We start from the raw sequence: 22,275 nt of genomic DNA on the forward strand, positions 1-22,275 counted from the left end.
CTGAATTTTAAAACACAACCTTCACACTTTTTGCCTGATGTCATTCAGAAAAATCTTTTTTTTCAAGATTGCGTAAATTCTGGCAGATGCCAAAACCGCTTCTCAGTGAGTTATGTTCTTGTGTTCATTTTCGAAAATGACAAAGCACGTTCTAAACAAATAACATGCTTTTTAAAATAAAACACAGACACTTCCAAATAGTTTTAATCTTGTTACAGAAATAAAAAGATTTTTAAATTATCGGCACAATTACAATTATTGTACGAAGTCGTAGATCAATTTTATGATACTGCTAAAACTCATTATTATCGAGTCGGGGCGAAAAAGGTCACGAGGAACTCAGTTGTTTGACTCGTTTTATCTGAGATTAATTAACACGTCGTTGGCTAATGAATTTTAGCGTTAATAGCGGCTGTACAGAGAAGCGCCATAATAGGTTCAATTCTGTTAAATGGAATCAAGTCCATTTAATAATGGAATTTCCGCGCATCGAATAAAATCGATTACGCGTCATATTTTTACGTTTTTTTTCTAGAATATAATTTAATTGCATAGAGCACAGCACGGTTCCACTTGCATGCAGATGATTGCAAGCTGTTTGACTTCGATATTTCCGCAATCTTTTCCTTTTCGTCCTAAATTTTCTTAACTACCTTTTCTTTCAGGTGTTAATTTAATCCCTCTTGGTTTTCCATCATGAATCATTTAAAAAGAAAATCTCTTTCTCAGATTAAATTTTTTAGACTCAGGCTAAACCAAGTAAATCTTTCTCAAATAATCTATGATTCAATTGAGTTAGCCATTGTACCTATAAGCGGTTCATACCGCATTCGGTCACCAAGGACAACTAAACGTGTATTTAACTACTTCCCCTGGGATCCGATATTATAACCATGATCTTCACAATGGTGGATCAATATCGTCCAATCTCCTCTCCAATTCAATACCAGATATTTATAGATTCCATCTCAGGAGACCTTAAATTCTTTACATTGTGTGGGCGTGTGGCAAAGTTAACGCGCGTCGCACGGCCAATTAATCAGGGGAGGATCATCGGAGCGGAGCAAGCCAAGGGTGTCGAGCTTTCCTGGCGCGGTATGAAGCGACGTCGTCAGCGTCGTGGAACTTTATACCCGGTCGTCGTGGCGCCCTCTCCACGGCGCAGCCTCCTCCATATATGGAGTCGCCTCGTGGTTCCGACGTCGTCCACGCGGACGAAGTTTCAAGCCTCCAGGCTGCCTCTGATAAGGTAGCCTCCCCTTCCTCGAGGCGTCGCGCTCTGCCTCCTCCACCCTCGCCAAGGTCTCAGAGGGCCAACCCACATTTCGTTTATCGCGGCTCCTATTTCGTCGGCTCTGCTCGGACGCTGCTCCCGTTTCCACAACGCTATGCTACTCTGCCCCTAGTGCTTTTTTTATTCACGGACACCGCTGCCGCAGTAGTATAAGCCTGTACGTACGCGGCCGTAGTCGCTGTACAGAATCCGTTACAATAGACGTTCCAAAGAATATTCCCCTGTTTGAATCCTTTTCTTCAGTTCAGTACACCTTTAATGTGTCGACTATTTTTAGACCCCAGTTGCTTTTTTCCCGATTAAGAACATGTGTGAATGGTATGAGTAGAGAAAATTTGCAGTTCTGGATACGACAAATTCTTGGGAGACACTTTTGGTCATAACTTATATTATGACTGGATAGCAAACATGACGATATGTCAATTTTTTTATGCATTTGCCTAGCACAATTTTATATCTTTTTCCTCACTGTATGCACATCATGCATATCCTCGGATATTCTCTCTCATATGTTCGGAAAGCCTCATTTTCATTCCTCTAATACATACTTTGACATACAAAATTTTATGCCATTTTGAAATTTCACGATAGCTTCTCAGTTACGGCAGGAAATTTTGTACGAGAAAATAAAATTTCCTCACGATACGTTTTATCACTTTTCACGAAGGATATGAAAAGCATCGCCGGCAGGCATTGATAAAATATCGCAAATAAAATGATCGGCCATAAAATACGTTAACGTGTTCCATTCAGAATATTACTGTCTCATTATTAGTTAATAAATTAAGACGCGCATCAAAATTGATATTACTCGTTAACGTAACAAGAACTACACTGAATTTCAAGGCACCGAGTCTGTTGGGTGTTCCTTTGCTTTGACCAAAGGACCCACTAGCCACGAGCTTCATGTTATTGCTGGAGGGTAAATATATTTAGTGGCGTGTCCATGTAGACGGTTGGCCACTAAACTTTCCACTGGTAGCAAGCTGAAACGGCCATTAGATAGATACAATGTAGCTATATCGGCATCAGAAATAATTCATTTGTCTGTAGAATTTATTCAGAACTTCTGCGTTGGTATTCTTATATAGAACATCTCAATCCTCAACAGACGACTTGTTTAAGGGGTTTTTCTCCTCTACGAGAACAGTTGGTTTCATTTGGACAGTGATGTATAACGTAATGATTTTGTATTACCAGCTTTGGTAATTCGTACGAACATCCGTCCAACGAGAAATGATGGCATTAAGTAGATAGAACCTACACTGATCGGGCGGCCGCGCTACGTGTTTGCAGTAATGAGACTAACGAGGGTAGAATGTGAACTCTGCACGTTTATGCAAACTGTTGCGTTGATGCTAACTTTGCGACACATACTACCACGAGTGTAATAGTCCAATTAGAAACAGTGGAGCCATTTTTGTTGGACGTTTGCTGATTCTATTAGTGTCGCAAAGGAATTTTCCTGAAAGGATCAATTAAAAAAATCAGATTTCTTGCAACTATTTATATTGTTCACAACGCGAAGTACTATAGATGGAGTTCAGAAAAGAGCGAGGAAAAAATAATTGTACGCAATAAACAGTCCCGTCGAATAGCGGCGCTCGTAAAGCGTTTCTTAATTTGCCGCAATTTCCAACTCTCATTTCTCTTTTCCTTCCACCCCTTCGTATCCGCCTCTCTGTGAAACGTGGCTACAATTACGAACTCGAGATTTCTCGGTTGGCCATTAAAAATACATTCGCATTTTCTTCTTTCTTTCACGCTAGCCGGTGAACGGAAGTAAAAGGGAAACGTGAAAAGGCTCGCGGGGCGGTTGCCACGTAACGTTCGAATAAATTGTTTGAAATTACGCCGGGTACTTGCAGAGTTCGGGAATTAAAGCCCTTATCATCGAGCGGGGGAATTTAGAAGCGTTCGTCAACCTGGGACGTTGAACGGTAAGGGTTGCTATGTATATGAACTCCTTCGGGATAAGTGCTTTCGCTTTGAGGCTAGTTAGAAAGTTAGAGCATTCGAGCGTGAGAGGTTCCGGGATGAAAAGCGATGTAAGAAATGTTGCCAAGTACAATGGGTTGAAAACCGTGGCTATTTATATGATTGAGTGTTGCACTTCCTCTAGTAATTACCTAGCGATTAATAATGCCTTATATCTTATTTAGTATGTACACCGTATACAATTATTCCATCTTGATTGCATTTAAAATCAATAAACGATCCTCGTATCTAATGTCGACAGGTATAGGTAAAGGGTTGAAACTGAGAAACTTCGTTAAAGTCGACGGAACTAAAGTATTCGAAATGATTTGATTTCTCACATTGAAAGTATAGAATCCCCTAACAAGTATTTCTTAAAGAAGATGATACATCTAACGAAACCGCACCAATTAATTCGCGCCCTTTCATCGAATCACTCTCCTGCAACCACTACGATCGCCATCCAGCGTAAGGAGAGCAACGGAACGACAACGGCAGAGAGGTTCCATCCTCAAACACTGGTGGGCTCCTAATCAAGGTATTCAAAACTCGCCTGTCCCTCCCAAATCCCGCGGTTCCATCGATGATTCGTGTCAGCAAAACCGTCAGAGATACGGCGGGGGCGTAACGCGGTCCGCAGAAGGGGTCCACAGGGGAAAGGGAGCCGTGATCCACGCACGGGAACGCGTCTAGAAGGGACGAAAATAGTAGCGTGCCAGGATCGTATCACGCTCGCGCCCCACGGACGTGGTATCTGCTATCTATTAATAGCGAAACGAAAGGGAGCGATCTCTCGAGTCGGCCGTACCGAGGAGTAGGCATCCGTTCCGAGTCTTGGTGCTGTCCAGGCTTTGCTCGCAGGACTTCAGAGCCGCTCGAGCTGTCGCGGACTCCACATTCCACCGGCAAAAGCTCTTCCCGTGCGTGCCTGTTGGAAGCATCTCACTTGCTCGGCTGGTGCCCCGAGGCGAACCCTCATATCACACCGACATACACGTACACATAAAACACAACCGCGTCTCCCACCCACCCGCATACAACATTGCCAAACACACATTTCACACCGAGTTCGAGTGTAAGTTTCAACCAAGCATTTATCAATTGTGCTAATTAATCATTGCTCGTTCGATTGTTGGTTTCATTCAGTGGTACCGTATGTACGTTCTCGCCCTCGATCTTGGTCTGCTGGTGTTTCGCACGTCGATCGACGATACGCCGATATGGGTTTCGAGTACAGTGAACGTTAGATCGCATGCCCCGCATATAAGTTCGCCACAGTGATATATGCGTATACCGATCAGACGTCGCTGACCAAGGGGAACCTCCTCGTACTTCGTTGCCGTTTCGTGGACCGATTTCATGTACGTGGGTGAATCGTAATGTTCGCTGTCTAACTACCAAGGACCACTGTATTAGGTGTTTCTAACTTTTACCGTGCTACGTGTGATCATCTGTGTGCCGATGTACGGAGTTTCGTTGCTCCATGACGATTGCATAAGACGATGGAGCTGCGTAAGAAAAACGCGTCTAGATGAGGTGCGGGAATGCGATGCATCATTTGTGTTAAAATTGTTTCTCAGCAAGATACGTTTCAAGGCTGGAAATTGTGGAAATCTAGCCGAACCAGACGACTAGATGATCAATGACGGTACGTAATTGATCAATGAGCCAGAGTACTGTCACGGTGAAAAGATTTATTTTCACAGCTTAATATAGACACGATCTTCTTATGCAATCGTTATGGAACTATGAAAACATCTTCTACACATCAAAACGTATAAAACGATTACACGTTGTAAAGTAAAAGTTGCAAGCGATAGTTCTACGTATTTAGCCCGCGAACTTTTCAATTCACCAGCGTGTCATGAGCTACAGTAGAGGTACCGGAAGATTCGTTGAAACCAAGTGCGAAAGTGAAACGACCGCAGATATATTAAACCGAGTTTGAAGGATGACCCCCAGATTTCGAGAGTGAAGGAACTGGTCTAGCGCCTCGAGGACCGAACTTTCTTCTCACGGATGATCGCGTGAAGTTGTCTGGTTGGAGTACACGTAGACGGTAAACAGTATGAAAGATGGTCCCGAGATTTCTGTCGAAAACGACCTAGAGGCATTCGATTCGCGAGGATTTACGAGAGGAAAAGCCGCGAGCAAGCGGTGTCTGACCATGCTCCGACTCTATCTACTGGAGCTACGTATGAAGATCGACGTCTCGTTCGCCTCGAGGCTAAAATCTGAAGGTCGGAAGGGAAACTTCGGAGGAGAACTGTTCGACAAATTTCCGGGAGACGCTTGGAAAACGTGACGACGAACTTGTCGAATATCCGCCGGAGTTTTGCCTCATCCTCGACCATTTTTCACGGTGTGCTTCCGCTCAACGAGATAACCATGTGACATGCATTAATCGTTACGGAAATTTACGATCGTTGTCAGAAGATGAGGATGGCTTTGTTGCCGTGCGTAATGGCTTTTAGTTTAATAAAACTGCCAAAGATGGAAGGGTGCATTTGACGAGTGAACGAAGGAAATTCGTAAAATGTAGGCAGAAAGAATTATGAATATAACGCACGATTAATTGACACGCGAATGCAAATCCAATTAAGTACCTGTCTCTGTAATATCTTTTACAAAAAAAGCAATTCGATTAATCGCGAGGGACGATGTTATTTCCCTTTTCTAATATGGCGGGTCAAAGGAGCACCAATATAGAATCGCGTTGGCGCCGTGATAACTCGACGCCTATAAATGTACGTCGAATATCCCGTTTCAAGACGCTCGTGCGTGACGTATATAATTATGTAATATTGTTGCCACTCCTACGCCTGGTGTCAGCCTACACGACACTGTGCACCGCAACACGTAAGGCCAAACACCGTGCCTGGCGGATTTGCAAAATTAGCACCTCGGACAGGCATCCTGAGGTCTTCAATCTCCGACGCCAAATTTCGACGAACGGATCAATTTTATTCGCGCTATGCTACTATTGTTCGAATGCCATTTAGTTCGCTATAGAAGGCAACCAGGAATGAATTATTGGCGCCAACGGTCGCCGATGCCAAGAGCATTGGCGAACGGCAACGAAAAAAACATAACAGGAGGGAAATATTTATTAATGGGGTTGAAGAAATAGAAAAAAAGAATCTATCTAGTGAAAGTCGATGCTTAATTCGTTTGTGAGGGCAGGAAACGATCGGCTAGCCCGATGACGACAACGGCAACGAAGACGAGATCGAGAAAGAGGTGGAGGAACTTCCATAGAGAGCGAGGAAGGCGTACGAGGGAGAAAAAGAGCGAGAAAGAAGGAAGGGAAAAGAGGAGAGAGAGAGACATATACACACACAGAGACAGACAGAGAGAGAAAAAGCCAATAAACGAAGGAAGAGAGAGAGACACATAGATAGAACGTACAGAGAGCGAGAGAGAGAAGAGTAGAGAGTCGAGTTTTCTAAAATTAGAGCAACGAGGAAGAGAAGGGGATGGCTCCTTATAGAGCTTGCGACGTCGAGCTTGCGGCCAGGGTTAGCAAACTGGCACTCTCTTTCCCGTCTCAGAATATCAGATTACCTTTGCACCAGTGCATCGTCTCGCCCCTTCGACTTCTTCCTTTCTTTTCTAGCTTTCTCTTTCTCGCGGCAGCAAGGTTCGATTTATGCTCGAGCGGCACCCCCTCTGGCTGTCCCTCGCCCTTTACCATCCGTTTCTCCCTCTTTTAACCCACTGCTTGTTTATCGAGGATTTTCTGTGAGAAGTGCGCCACATCCGTGGTATTCAAAGCGAGAAAGGGACGATCGAATCGCTGCACAAGCGGCCGTATTGGACAGTATTCCTCTTCTTCTGGTCGAGGATATTTTTCTATCTTTGAAAAACGGTGAAAGAGGACGCAAAATTCACTATCAGTAGTATACGTTAGAATTTCTATTGAAAAGTATCGGAAAGATTCAATTTCGAAATACACGATTCGATCGTTCTTCTAATTTTTTTTTTATTGCTGTGAAAAATCGTGAATGAAAATCGAATAATTTATGCGTCGTGGTATATGTAACGAAGAAGTATCTGACGAGGACGCGTTGTGTTAATCAGTGGTTTGTTTGCGTGTTGCAGCACCGTAACCACCAGCAAACATGTCTGACGACGAGGAGCAATACTCGTAAGTATTCACACTGACGATGAAAAAATTGTAACGGAATGATTATTCAAATCTCGATGTTCCCCGCCACACTATCTTCAAATGGTCCGTTTAATATATAACTAATGTAGTTAGAGCGAAATATTTTTTAACGATCATTTGAACAGAAATATGTCGTACGTGTTATGTAATATTGATGTATGTCTGTTGGATATTGTCTAAAAAATGACCAGAAACACTATTGGGATATCTGCGAAAACTTTTGAGTGGCGGGTAACGTCGAGCATATTTCAGCTTAGCGTACATAATGTTAAGTGAAAAAGTAGCACGGTATAAGCCCATCGAAGCGTCACAGAAACTTGTCGTCCATAGATTATTAAGTTCAGTCTTGCTTAGTGCCGATTTACAGGGTCGAGAGTCAATGATTTCCAGTTACGTTCTAAACGCGACTCTGTCAGGTCGCTACGAATAAGTCGAGGATTAACGAGATCCCCCCAATGTTCGTTGTCATACTATCAACGAAACCCACCAAAACTTGCGTCCACGTAAGATGAGATACATCTCCGTGATCTGTGAGCCCAGTCTCGTTGTTTAATTCGTTGTTATCGATATGTGTCTCTCGTCCGCCCGCCCCGAAATCATCCCCCGAGTTTTGTTGTGAGAGTAAACCACCCTGGCCCCTTGCCCCTACGTGCCTTTGCGTTGAACGGATCATACTAGTTGCACGCCACCCCCATGGATTAAATTGCTCGCTAAAAATGTTTTTTCTGTTCTACTTTTCTTGCGTGTGCTGTTTAACTTTCTCTGTAAATGGTCCGCAAGGTGCCTACATCCAAACCACCGTTACTATTGTGTTTTATTGCCGTACGATTGTGTATGTATCGGCTAAAAAAATTTGGTTCAATAGGATTAACAGAATGTTAAGGTTGGAATAATTCAACCGAACGTTTGTACGGGAAACGAGATCGCTGCCGACTGCAAACGGGGTTTTCGTTTATTTTTGAAACGAGGAAATTCAAACAGAGTTTGTATGTACCGGGGATGAGTCATTCGGTTGGATCGACCAGTGGATCTATATTCAGTAGGGTGGACAGACGTGTCTAAAAATGACATAATAAATTGTCTTCGCAAATTTTGAGTCTCCGTTTGTTCTCGTGATGTATGTAAATTTACGTCTGCATCGCAATTGTTATATATGGAAAATATTAGGAATTTTACAGGAACGAATGGAAAAGACATTTTCAGAGGGCAATTGAGTAAAGGCCCCATAAGAACGGCTATCTGACTTACCCCCCTCCGCCCCCCCCAAACCCCCTGGCCCCATACCGTTTTTGTTGTTACATATTTAATAGCCTCCGTACGACTACCTGTGTCCGTTCACTAACAAGTATCGTTTTCCATTTTCTGTTTTACAGCAGCGAGGAGGAGGTGGTCGAGGAAACGTAAGTGTTGCTGGTAACTCCTTAATACCTCGAGATCGATTCCCAAAATACTTCTAACGTCCACGTTCTCTCATTTTCTCATTCCAGGAAGTAAGTTCCAGAGCCGTGTCTGCGTTTAGGTGTCTGCTACCAGTGCGCAGTCACCAGGGAGTCGTAGTTGTCGTGTTCTGATCTCGATTTTAGACTCTAGGCACCTTTAGCAGAGCGAGGGCTCTTTAACGAGGCGACCAGCATTCTTCTAGCCGCGATCATTACATTTTCTCTGGGACGATTGTCGCTTTTGCTCTGTAGATTAGGGTTTTCTGACAGCTGCTGGGTCCAGCTTTTCTGGGGGTCTTCGAGAGAGATCGTTCTCGACGGGGGTAACTCGAATTGGGTCGAACTTTTTTATTTGAAATTCTTTTCAAGTTCGTAAAAAATTCATGGACTTTTTTAACGAATTAATAGAAGTATCAGAAACAGACTAATTGCTTATCAAAGTGATTCCATTCGTGAGGAAAACGTTTATAGAGATACGGTTGTTTCGCGCGGTGTTATTGAATCAAATAACAGCTTAGAACTTGTGCAACTTTGTGATCTCAGGCACACGGCCACTGAAACATTAAACACTACGTTCGCTCGCGAAGCACGAACCCAGTTAGAATTAGAACAGGCATACTACTTTTTACAAAAATAGGCGGACTGTTGGCGCTGACATTTTCTTGCCGTGGATACTACTTAGCTGTGTCGTACAATTTCAACACAGAAAAACTTAGTATATTCTGACTACATATCTGTATAAAACTTAACAATACTTTTTCAAACGTACGTACTTACACAGCAGTACTGTTTACTTGTATATACGAATAGAATTAGCAGTGATCCATTGAACGAACGTTATGGTAAAGAATTTCAATATGAAATTTTCGACGAGATTTTGTGGCTCGAGTAGGAACAGAATTTTCAAAAGCAAACGCTGCCCCGTGAAATCACGTTCGCGGCTTCGTAGAGTGATCTCTCTCGAACAATCGTTAAAATTAGACCGTGCTTCTCACACGAAAATAGAGCAGACGAATGGCGTTGTACCACCGGGCCTCGGAGTCGTATATTAAATCGGCTATGTCACTTTATGATTCAATAGATCGAAGACGCCACGCAACCGCGAGAAATCCCGGGTCGCTGGTCAATTATTTTCGTTCCCCGGCGAGTGTCATTTGTCTGCGCAAACACGGGGCAACGATTCAACATTTTCCACCAGACGACGGCCAGTCGACAGCTTCGTTCGAAGTAAAACAATTTCGAGTGTGTCGAGGGAAAATATTGGCTCGTTTCGTCGTGGTATCGTCGAGAAACGTCGCCCGCCGTGGCGCGGTTAGAAAAAGGAACAAACGGATCTTCCGGTCTCGCATCCCCAACCCCCGTCACAGGGCGATATTACTCGACGATTCCTCCGTCTGTTTCCGCGGGTAAATAGAACGAGAGGAGAGCACGATCGTGGGGAAAGAGTAATTAGCAGCAATCGATCAGTCGACATTTTTCACCCGCCAATTGAATCAAACCTGGATACCGTTATCTCTGACTTTGGTTTATGATCTTCGTTTTTCTCTTTTGTTTTTTTTTCTGCCTGCGATCTCTATTCGTCTATAACTATCCGTCCCTTCGCCTGAATGTCCACATACAATACACAAAAAACCAACCAACCAATCAATCAAACCACCAATCACCATCGACCGAACGACCGACGCGGCGCGAATCGAAAAATCGAAAAAACAAAGGCAGCCGGAGAGGAAGATCGAGTAAGTTTTCTGACAACAATTCTACGTTCGCCTTGTATCTTGTTCCAGGCAGCTATTGGCAGTGTTCGTTTCTCGTTTTTTCTCTTTTTCTCTCTTTCTCTCTCTTTCTTTCACTTTCTCTCTTTCTTTCTCTGTCTCTCTTTCTCTCTCTGTCTCAGTTTCTCTTCTCTATCTCTGTCTATCACTTTCTCTATTATACCTTTCGTCTCTGTTAATCGTCTAACCGTTATTACTGCTGTTGTTGTTGTGGTTGTTGTCTTGTATCGGTTCAGTATATCTGTTCGTCTGCTGTTTCGCACTTACGGCGCGTCCGCATGTGTGCAATGCAACGTGCAATGCAACGTGCAACGCGACACAATTCGCTCTTCTGGTCGTGGAATGCATAAGTATGCGTTACGTCGCACGTTCTGAAATGCGTTGCATTAAGGGCGTGTTCAGATGAATGTAATGCAACGTCCAATACAGGATGCAGTGCAGCGCGGTTCATCCGCGTAGGGTGGAGTGCTCGTCTCCTCGTTGCATCGCACGCTGCGTTATGCGTTGCATTATGCTCGTCTGAACGGGCCTTAAGGCGAAAATAGACTATTCGTTGTTAACGGTGAGTGTGATTGGTTCAACGAAATTGAAAGCAAAGTGAATAGTACAAATCATCGCGTTTAATCAGAGTTCAATCAATTTCAGTTCATTTCGTTTTCAATTTCGTAGAAGCGATCATATCGTTGAATCGAAATATCAGTAGATTTTCGCCTTTGCACATGTGTGGTCACGTCCTTACGTTCCTCTGTTTACGCAATGTATTTTTTGTATATAGTACAAATACTTCTTACTCTGCGAGACGTTCAATTTATTTCTACTTTGCACTGTCTCTTTATACTGTACCGCTTCCTGTTGTCATCGGTGTGGTTCCTATCTAACGAGACACTATCTCTCGTGAAATCATCGGATTCTCTCTTTTCGCTTCGTCGTCAACGCAACAATTGACGAACGGTTTTTGTAAGAGGCAACCCCTCGACGTCGAGTTGTTCTCGTTAGCTCATCTTCCGCCATAATTCGTTTCCGTCCCTCGTTTCGCTAGACGCGAATTAATTACCGGCGATTCTCACGATGAGGTTGATTTTTTTGCTGGATCATTTACAACAACGATCCACCCTGTCTCTCACGCGAGAAAATCATTCGAAAGCCATTTCGTGGCACACGTTTTTAACGTCCGATCCGCGACGGTTCATTTCCACCTCCTCTGTCTTTCTTTTATTCATTTTTCTTTCCACCACCTTTCAACGCCACAATTTCGCGTGCGGACCCCGGGGCTTTTTTAATTTCGCGGTTGAATCGCATGAATCGCTCTCTTCGTCAGCTAGATGGAATTTTCGAGTTAAACGTTAAAGTAATCCGATATCGTTGTCCCCGTACAATGTTTCGCGGCGGTGACGATGAAAAATCGTCTCAAACACCTTAGCATCAGCAGCGAAACGTGGTGGTGTCCTCCCAGCTTTTTTTTTACCATTTTTTTTAAATTTTTTCCACTCTACCCTCCCACTTGAAATTATTGTTCCTAGATCGCGATATGGCGTGTATTCGTGTAACAAGAGCCGCTCTTTACGTTCTAACCACGCGATATTTTGCTTACCGGTCCATTTTCCCGCCGTTTTACTTTTTACCTTCATATTAATGGTACGTTTTTGATCTTCAATTTTTTTACGGCCAACGGGGACGTTATCGTTATCGTGGAATATGTCGACGTGAAACAGGATGGAAGCAACAAAGGCTAACGTTGTCTTTTTTACTATCTGTCTATCTGTCTGACGTCACTTTTCACTGTTGTTTTGGTCCGTCCACGTATCCTTCATCGTATTGTCTTTGATGCTGTGTCGCTGTTGTTGTGTCGATGGTTGAACAAGTACTGTCTATTTCGCCGCCACTTTGTCCTGTCTGATACACGTTCACGTATGTATGTCACCTCAGATACATTTTAGTCACCGTGACTTTTTTTGGTCGTTTCGAACGAAACAGGCAACCCCTTTACACACGCATTTACACGACACACGGATGCTTGAAAAGCGAGATTATTGATTTTTTGTTCCGCGATCCGTTTAGTGGTCTATTACCCGGAGTCCTATTAATAGGCTTTGGAGCAACCTGAATCAGTAAACGACGCGTCAAAATGGATACTTTTCATTCCTTTGATCTCGATTCGACGGTCTCTCGCAGTACGGGTAATATTTTTCAAGAAACATTCACGACGTCGCTAAAATTTATTTCACATCAAATTACAAATTCATTTCTGACGATCATTCGTTGTCTTTTCAATCTTATCAACGACCAATCATGGATTTCACTTTTCAAGCACGATCGAACAGAGTAAAAGATGCCCATCGCGTCCATACGACACTTCTATCTTTCCACGTGTTATCTGTGGCATAATTATCGTTCTGTTTCTCATATATTGGCCTGTAGAAAGGTCTTTTACGAAATGAAATAATACACCCAGACACTTGGACACGCACATATACGCGAACACAAGATCCACCGAACGAAAGAGACGGTAGGCTGCCTGTTCTCCTCTTTTACACGTGGTCCATGAAAAACCGACGCGAACGCTCGTGAAACACGCAGTGATTCGCGGTGGTCGTTTCCGTTGGCGAACCGTGAACTTTTCTACGACTTGTCGTAAAGAAAAAGAAGGGACTCGAGGAGAATAAAAGCGGTTAGAACGATGGCAGACTGTCGTCGATTTTAACAACGCCTCCCCCTTTTTTTTACCCAGTTCGGATATCTCAGGACTTAATCGAACCGGGAACGACTAAAGAGAAAAGAAAAATGAAAAAAAAAGAAACAAGAAACCCGATTAATTAAGCGAATGTACTTTGCGCGGCTTTCTACCAGCCCCACGTAAAGAAAGAAACCGAACGATTGCGATTATTATTAATGTACCTTTCCTTTCTTTTTTTGTAGGGGTAGGGCGTCCCAAAAGTAAGTTGAATCTCGAAGGTTGTTTATATATTACACGTCAATAATACTTTCTTTGTTCTTCGGCCGCTTTCACAAACCCCCAACCCCTTTCAAGTCCGCGCTTTCTTTTCGAATTTTTGGCGGGAACGAGACTCCCGAGCGTACGAGAAAGAAAATCCACGGGGATTTAAAATTCTATGCATTCCAAAGTGCTGGCAAATCCGCGCGCGCACTTACAGACATTATCCCTCAACAATCTGCGCGGATTGTCCGGAGATATTGTAGACTTCCTCCCCAGACGCTGTCTGTTGTTCCCCGTCTAAACGGAAGACTACGGGCCTGTCTGCAAATTATGATCTTATAAATAGGTTTCGTTGCTTTTGTACTAAATGTAGGAGAGCGAGTGGGTTTTCAGTGAAACCAATGTAACGTCAGAAATTCTATGAAACTCGATATATGCAAATGTCCGTAGAAACGTGGTTGTTAAAACATATTTTAAAGTGCTCGCAGATGACAATTATTTCCACTCGAGGTTCTTGACCGTTCGAAGTTAATTAAAAGTCGTCGCGTATGGTTCACGTGAATTTCTGTATCGACCAGCATCATGGCTCGTTTGATCGAAAAGTTTTAAGGCTTTTGACCGTATTATGCGGCGGCTGTTGCATAAGCGGCGTGCGCAACTAATATAACTTGTGTCGGCTGGACGATTGCCAAACGTTTCATAAATATGTGTACGATAACGTAATGCAGTTTATTCTTATACCGAAGCTGTGGTGTCTATTTGAAATGTACCACGTCCGAGACTGACGCAGGCTAATTAGCGAGCGAACAATTCGGCGGAAAAGCGCAGCCATTGTGTCGGATGTTGGTATTCTTCACTTAATGCCAAGGCCCGATATTAATACTCGTCGGATACGATCAAATCGGACGAATTTCTAGGTTCTCGTTTCACGGTAGCGAAGGCACAGGGAAGGCTAAGAAAATTGTAAGAAGAGCTCGTTGTTCATTATTTCAGGGTATGAAATGTTTCTCGTTTTCGTCACCCCTTTGTAAAACATTTTCGTGGAACTTGAAACTCAAAATTCCTTTTTGTCTTAAATGTTTTTTTCCTCGTGTTACGGTAATCGTTCCATATTATGTGACATTACAATACCATCAATGTCCATGTGTAGATAACGTAAAGTCTCGTACCCGCCAAAAAAGATGGTCTAATAATTCGTGAACAGTGCTCGAAGCAACCACCCCCGCCCCCCAAGCTCACGTTTCTCTCTCTTTCTCTGTCTCTCTGTCTCTTTTACCCCCCTTGTCGTGTTTTTACTTTTTGTCTCTCTATACTCTTGATTAATCACGAATTAACGGCTCTGTACATAATATCTCCGTGTGTCTGTTACACGCGCGCACCTATGTGTATATACTACGTACATACGTGTCCACGAGTCCACCAGCAGACTTTTTCCCCCCCGTTGAACTCGTTCAATGCCGACGACCTACTTGATGTCGTGTTTCGTTTTTTGTCTCCTGCGTATCCCAAAAGGAGTCATGTGTTTTTGGGTTTCTGCCACTTTGGTGCCCCGTTCACATCCCCCATCCGCCACCCGCCCCTCGCCCTCACAACAGCCCTCTCTTTGTCACGTTCTGTTTAATTATGTTCGACTTTGCGCCATAATCAATCGACCCGCAGCAATTATCGCAGACAGATCGGCCAAATTTTTCGGAGAGTCGCTGAATTTTCGTGGATTAACAGCTCGACGACGGGACCTCGGTATCTCGTTTCACATTATTCACTGGATTGTTTCACAACGTCGGTTGTGTAACCTGGTGTTACGTTGCCAAAGTAATTAAGCGATGTTTATAATATTGCCACGAGCAACAGTGATAAAACTGACCAAGTGCAACTTTTGGAAACGCGTCAAACTCGTGTATTTACTATGATTGTTTCGAATTCTAATATAGATCACAGCCGTATGAAAATATTCTTTAATTTTATTGATTTTTATCGATTTTCTCCTATCGATTCGATACGAGTAGGCTAATAGATATCGTTCGACGAAAATTCAGCGACCATCCAGAATGATATGATCGTCGAGACCTCATTATTCATGTAAATTGGTCAGCACCTCGGCTTTCGACTGTGGCTTTTTTCTAAGGCGTTGTGGATAATAATTGATAATAAGAATGACGACAGCGGTGACGCTGATAACAGCGGTGAACTGTGTGTGTTGCTTGCATTTGAGTTGGGAAAGAAGAAGAAAATGTCTGACGAGAAGAAGAGTGAGTGCTAGATCTCTGTGCTCCAATTCTCTCCCAATTATCCTTTATCATCGTCTTTCTGGCATTATGAAAGATCGTTTCATTCGTTAAAACGGGGGAATTGCTTCGTTACGAAGCTCATTAAGAAAATGATTATCCTCTACTTTTGCTATTTACTACTGTTGGGAAATATTATCCTAAATACACTTGAGTGTGGTACAATTAAAAATTAATTAAAATATATTTCGAGGGTATAGATACGCGTAGCCGAAAGTAGTTCATTATTATAATTTTCATTTCGATTATTCTTGTTCTCGTTGTACGCTGTACAGATTTGTCAAAATTTTCTCTTCGAACCTGCTAAATTGCTTTCTGTTAAAAATGCTTAATCGCTTGTTCTCGAGCGGCTTGGAATTACTTTTTCCAGCTAAAAGAACTAAACGAACCGATATCCGAATATCCCGATGTCCCTTTCTATCATCGAGATCCAAAAATCGATCATCCGACTATTTTCCGTCTCGATGGAATCATCTTTAAAATTAGAGGTCCTTCCCACATTTTAAAGCTATCCTGGATTCGATCCACGTGATGTAACTTCACCGACGATACCGGGTCTTCATATTCGAGAATATCTTGGATTTTGAAATGCCTCCAAATATCTGATATCAAATGTCCTTTCTGCATCTTTTAACTTTATCCGATAAACAATTATACTACTTGTATATACATATTATTTTGCGATTAATTCTTTATTTAAACGTGCATTAGACACTTGGTTCAGAAATTCAAGTTCAATATTCTTTGTAATATCAAAGAAAACGATACTTCAAGCCTTTTCTTACTCTTTGTGATTCCATCTAATCCTAGTGAGCCCTAAAGCCGAAACAGAATTTAAATTCAAGTGACCGCGTAATTCCCGGTAAAACCCTCCATCAATTTTCCAATATCCTGTCCGCGAGAGTCTAATGGATTCCCATCCCCTGCCACAAAACTCATCGGTTTTCTCCCCAACCTCCGTAAACTCATTAATGTCCTGCATCCCCTGTCCACAATTCTTAACGACACATACTTCTCTTTCTTACATCGCGCACCTAATTCTTCTCTCCACACGCTTGTATATGTACACGAACAACTTTCTCTTGTCTGTCCGTCCTTGTGTGCGTCGGTCTGTTTGTCTGTTGCGTGTATATGCGGGTGTGATGAGTGCGATGAAAACTAAAAAAAAAAAAAATAGAGGAAAGAAAAGAAGAAACGAAAAAGAAGAAAATGCAATGAGAATAAAATAGAAGCAAAGAAAAAAAAAAGAAAAAAAAAGAATGAAAACAAACAAGAATTATTCGCCACGAGTGAGAATGGATGGAGTGTAATAAATAATGGATAGTGGAAAATACGTGAGAGTGGCGTACGAAGTTCTGGAAGATCTTACGAGATCTCTCAGAGGACGAGCGACAGGAACTAAAGAGAGTTACTTTTGTTTTCGCTCCGGCCTACATCAGGGACTCTGGGGAGAATCCCGAGTTTATGAAGGTGAGGAGAAAGAGAGAGAGAGTGAGGAAGGGAGTGGGATCCCCGAGATCTCGTAGATACGATATGTCGGGGGTGGATTTAGTACCAGCACGTATTCACATTCTGTCGTTTTTCCGGCGAAACAGAGGCAGGAACAGAAGAGAAGCGACCTCGACGAACAGCTAAAGGAATACATCGCAGAATGGCGGAAGCAGAGGGCCAAGGAAGAGGAGGAGTTGAAGAGATTGAAGGTTCGTATCCATAAAGGGGGCTCAACTCTCTTTTGTTCTGCTCCCTATGTATAAATTCTACGTACCACGCAATATTTCCGTGGATTTCTCTTTCATTGCTACTCACGGCTGCTATGGTGTGTTGCAAACGCAGGAGAAGCAAGCGAAGCGCAAGATCACTCGCGCGGACGAGGAGAAGAGATTGGCCCAGAAAAAGAAAGAGGAGGAGGAACGTCGCCAACGTGAAATCGGTGAGTTTATGTTTTTCTTGGCCCCGACGTTGTTTGCGGAGATTGTCCGATTTCTACCTCTTTACGGATTTACTGATGCTTTTTTAAATTCACAGAGGAGAAGAAACAACGTGACATAGAGGAGAAGAGACGGTACGTTTACCTTTACCAATGCGTTTCACGTTGAACGTAACGTATGAAACGTCAGATTTTCGCGTAGTTAAAATAAACAGAGTTTCAACACTTTTCGATACGATGCATGAAAAATGTGATTTCTTTCGTCCAGGCGTCTCGAAGAATCAGAAAAGAAACGCCAGGCGATGATGCAAGCGATGAAAGATCAAAGCAAGAAGGGGCCCAACTTCACCATCACCAGGAAAGATCTGGCAGTTCGTATCCATTTCGTAATGAACGACTGGATCGCGTGATAGTAAGTTGCAGCTTTATAGGGGAGTTACTAACGTGCTTTTCCGTCGAGTACAGGGTAACCTTACGTCAGCGCAATTGGAGCGCAACAAGACGAAAGAACAGCTCGAGGAAGAAAAGAAAATCTCGCTGAGTATTCGCATCAAGCCTTTGGAAATCGATAACCTGTCCATTGAGAAGCTACGGTTCAAGGCCCAGGAACTTTGGGACACCATAGTTAAGCTTGAAACCGAGAAATACGATCTTGAAGAGCGACAGAAACGCCAAGACTATGACGTGAGTACAAGCATCGGACGGCTTCGTAGAACGGTGGACGTGGTTTCAGTAATTTAGGTTCAAGATAAACAGAATTGGATAGATACTTTTTGCACCAACAGTGTGTAATCTGTTCTAATAATCTTAAAAGATCGTTGTTGCCCTACGAGGGATGCTCCAATTCTCTAATCGTGTCAGGAAACCGTGTGACTGTAAATACTAAAGATGAAACGCCTTTGCAGCTTAAAGAATTAAAGGAACGTCAGAAGCAGCAGTTGAGGCACAAAGCATTGAAGAAAGGTCTTGATCCCGAAGCTCTTACCGGCAAGTACCCGGTAAGTGCACGAATAAAGTGAAATTAAATGTTAACGTGGCGAGTTTTCCTTAAGTACTACACAAATTACTTTCTTTTATGTAGCCCAAGATCCAAGTCGCCTCCAAATACGAACGTCGGGTCGATACCAGGTCTTATGACGATAAGAAGAAGCTCTTCGAGGGTGTAAGTATATCTTTTCCATTCATTCGATCAGTCGCTGATTCTTCGAATATTCAGCTGACTCGGATATTCAATATCCATTAAATAACCTAGCTCAGTTGTAAGCCCCAGAATAGAATACTACAATACGTTCAAGAAAACAGAAACAGAATAATATCTAAAACTGTTATGTGATAGACTGATAATTGACGCGTATACATTCTAAAAAGATTTTGTAAAATAAGAATATTTGAACAAGGAGATTATTTATTACTACTAGAGCTAATATTACCAGAGATAAAGAATAAGCGACAGAGCTCGTTAACGAATACTCGTAGAATGATTATAATTGAAAAAAAATGATCAGTGAAGAATTGTCGATTAAATCGCAGGGTTATGACACGCTTCTAGCGGAAATCAACGAGAAATTGTGGAAACAGAAATCAGAACAGTTTATGAAGCGCAACAAAAGTGAGTCCTATCGAGCTCTCTGTTAGTGTACCACCCCCTTTTGCTTGCGTTGCTGATTGAACCAACCACCCCCTAGCCCCCAACCCCCACCCAGGATCGTGTTTCTAATTCATGTTGGACTCCATTTACTAAATAGTCGATTTAGATAGAGCACAAAGATCGTTGAAAGTGTTGTTATGCTCGTGTTGTTTCGTTTCATGAAGTTATAGTATATGCCTACGCTTCCCTTTTCATTGAACGTAATTCATCACCCCGTAATTGATCTCACATCTCCCTGTAATTTATTATCGATACAACCATGAACACAGCAGTCACGAAACATACAACGAAATATACTTCGAATTTTCGAGTAAGCGTAAATAGGTCATAAAATGTATGTGGCAGATGCAAATTGCATATGATTCCACGTATGACATTTCGCATTTAGAGAGACGCTAATGTCGATGAACTTTTATTTAGATATTTTTTTAGATACGATAATGATATGTACACAGTGAAATACATTTATATTTTTATTATGTTTTCGTCACTAAAACACAAGAATCATTGCACAAAGTCAGCCAATAAAGATGATCACTTTACATATCTGTGGAGCTATGGAAATTGGAGTTCCATGGTTCAGTAGATACTTAAGATAGTCATTTTCTTATTGGTGCATTTTATGATAATAATCGTTACGATCATTTTACACGTACACACTTCTGTCGAAGACTATATCACATGCTGACATTTCTGTCAAGTGACTAACTGGAAATCTGTGTAACAAGAAACTATAAGAATTTGTGTTACGAACGAGTACGTAATTAACCAATCGTAAAACAAGCTAACGGCTGTTTTGTTGACCATTATGTCGTCTCTTTAGTGTCGAAAGTGATCTTATTTAGCCGAAAATGCCAAAGTACCCATATACGAAGCAGGTTCCAGTGGAATACCTTTAATACTAGGGCTCGTTAATTCGTTCTGCTACTTGCCAAGCCCAAAGTTCGCCGTGAAGAGATTTATAAGGCAATATCTCGAAAACCGAGGAAAGGGTCCAGGCGAGTGCCTCCCCCGTGTGACGATATATCCTAGCATGCCATTTTGTCCATTGGTGTTGCAGGGTCTGACCGAACAGCAGAAGGAGTTCATAGAGAAGCAGTGGGCTCAACAAAAGGAGCAATTCCTCGGTCGTCAGAAGAGTATGTATACCTGAATCTTTCTTGAGCAAATGCAACACGTAACTTTATTTACAATGTTAATTTACATATTGCTGGGTACCAGCTGGGAACCAAAGAAATTAAGGGTTCAAAAGTTTGTATTAGTTGTGGAAAAACATGAATATTGATGAACATTTTTTTTATATCCATACGTTTTACATTATCATCTTCGATATATGTGGTAGAATTGCAAAAAGCATTCCGTTGTTCCTTGTGTGTTTATTACAATATACCGACGTGTGCATTTGCTCGAGACCCGGGTCTTGAAACTTGACCAGTTTGAATATTTTCTGGAAACTAGGACAAACTGCGAAGACCACACAGAGAAGTATTTTACAAGCATCGAAGATCACCGTACGATGAAAAGCGAGGGGAACCTTTTAGAAAATTGAAAGCATACATCTGCACGTTTGATTTTCGGTTCGCTCTTCTTACGAAGAATGTAAACGTTCCTCGGTGTAGTGCTATATGATCATCAAACAATGGTATACGTTCGGTATGAAATCTGAAATTGTACAATATTGACATTGCACGGAAATTTTTGCGAGCGATAGGAAATCTAACGTAAACTTATATAATGCCACGTAAAGTGTTTCAAAGTACAGCTTATACCTTGTTCAAGTACAGATTAGGTTTCTTATCGTGTAAAAAAGAAAATGCCGTGTAATGTCAAGATTGTACAATCTCGAGTTTTCTTTGCAACGTATGTAAAAATTAATTTTTAACGAATTCCCGTTTTTTATCGTTCGAGATATGATTTGAAAAGTTGTTGGTACGAACGAAGTATCGTCGATCATATAACGCTTTCGATCTTTTTCCATTAAAACAGCGAAGTTACCGAAATGGTTCGGCGAGAGGCCAGGCAAGAAACCTGGAGACCCCGAATCCCCGGAGGGTGAGGAAGACGTGAAGGCTGCGGCTGAAGACGAAGAATTAGAAGAACCAACGTTCGAGGAAGAAGAGGAAGAAGAAGAGGAGGAGGAAGAGGAGGAGGAGGAAGAGGGTGAGAAGAAGGAAGAAGGTGAAGAGGAGGAGGAAGAGGAGGAGGAGGAAGAGGAAGAGGAGGAGGAAGAAGAAGAGGAAGAGGAGGAAGAAGAATAGACGCTTCTTCTGGAAAATCGGCACCTAACCAACGATTCAATCGATTGATCATCAAGCAATAACGCAACATCCTTCGAACCATCGAATACAATATAGTCGTGGCGGCAGTAGAGTGAGACAATGGGACACCATTGTACAGAATCTCGTCGTTATAGGTGATATTTTGTTCCTGTGCTTACGTTGCATCGAAATGATCGCGGGGAATACGGGACGAGAGAGCACACTTCTTCACGTAACATTTCTCCGCGAAGAACGTAACCTATAATGGCGAGCATTCCGGCGTGATAAAACATGCTGTTACTACTTCTCAGCTGTTCTACCACTACTACTTCTACTACTATTACTCTACTACTTCTATTGCTACTACAATTATTATTATTGTATTGTACAAAATACACGTAAACACACATTATTAAAGTAATAAAATGAACGGTTTATCGTATAAGATTTCCGCGAGGAATCTTCCCACCCCAGGAGAGAAGACCTTGATTTGTTACGAAAACACGAACTTGTATTCACGATTGTAAATTAAGAAGCCTATGGAAGAAAACAGTTCCGTATCAAGACTTCAA

The 22,275-nt window shown here is 42.4% G+C and overlaps 1 protein-coding gene across 13 annotated transcripts in view; it reads left to right on the plus strand.

Annotated features, from left to right (window-relative positions):
- Tpnt (troponin T, skeletal muscle) overlaps positions 1 to 22,275 on the plus strand; it is an 84,967-nt gene extending 62,692 nt beyond the window's left edge. Inside the window, exons 1-15 of one of the 13 annotated variants that reach the window (XM_076892816.1) lie at positions 4,079 to 4,346; positions 7,373 to 7,418; positions 8,813 to 8,852; positions 10,604 to 10,614; positions 13,567 to 13,584; positions 17,310 to 17,340; positions 17,466 to 17,570; positions 17,704 to 17,800; positions 17,896 to 17,932; positions 18,066 to 18,168; positions 18,263 to 18,481; positions 18,703 to 18,795; positions 18,879 to 18,959; positions 19,328 to 19,406; positions 21,432 to 22,275. In XM_076892816.1, the coding sequence (XP_076748931.1) occupies positions 17,335 to 17,340; positions 17,466 to 17,570; positions 17,704 to 17,800; positions 17,896 to 17,932; positions 18,066 to 18,168; positions 18,263 to 18,481; positions 18,703 to 18,795; positions 18,879 to 18,959; positions 19,328 to 19,406; positions 21,432 to 21,703 (1,092 nt within the window). In that variant the 5' untranslated portion in view covers positions 4,079 to 4,346; positions 7,373 to 7,418; positions 8,813 to 8,852; ... (1 more) ...; positions 13,567 to 13,584; positions 17,310 to 17,334 and the 3' untranslated portion in view covers positions 21,704 to 22,275. Of the gene's footprint in view, positions 1 to 4,077; positions 4,347 to 6,764; positions 6,912 to 7,372; positions 7,419 to 8,812; positions 8,853 to 10,593; positions 10,615 to 13,566; positions 13,585 to 17,309; positions 17,341 to 17,465; positions 17,571 to 17,703; positions 17,801 to 17,895; positions 17,933 to 18,065; positions 18,169 to 18,262; positions 18,482 to 18,702; positions 18,796 to 18,878; positions 18,960 to 19,327; positions 19,407 to 20,505; positions 20,585 to 21,431 lie in introns of those variants that run through there. The other 12 variants (XM_076892806.1, XM_076892808.1, XM_076892818.1 and 9 more) reach the window with 12 other exon arrangements.

Source organism: Xylocopa sonorina, chromosome 3, assembly GCF_050948175.1.
Source record: "Xylocopa sonorina isolate GNS202 chromosome 3, iyXylSono1_principal, whole genome shotgun sequence".
In the NCBI taxonomy this organism is placed as follows: domain Eukaryota; kingdom Metazoa; phylum Arthropoda; class Insecta; order Hymenoptera; family Apidae; genus Xylocopa; species Xylocopa sonorina.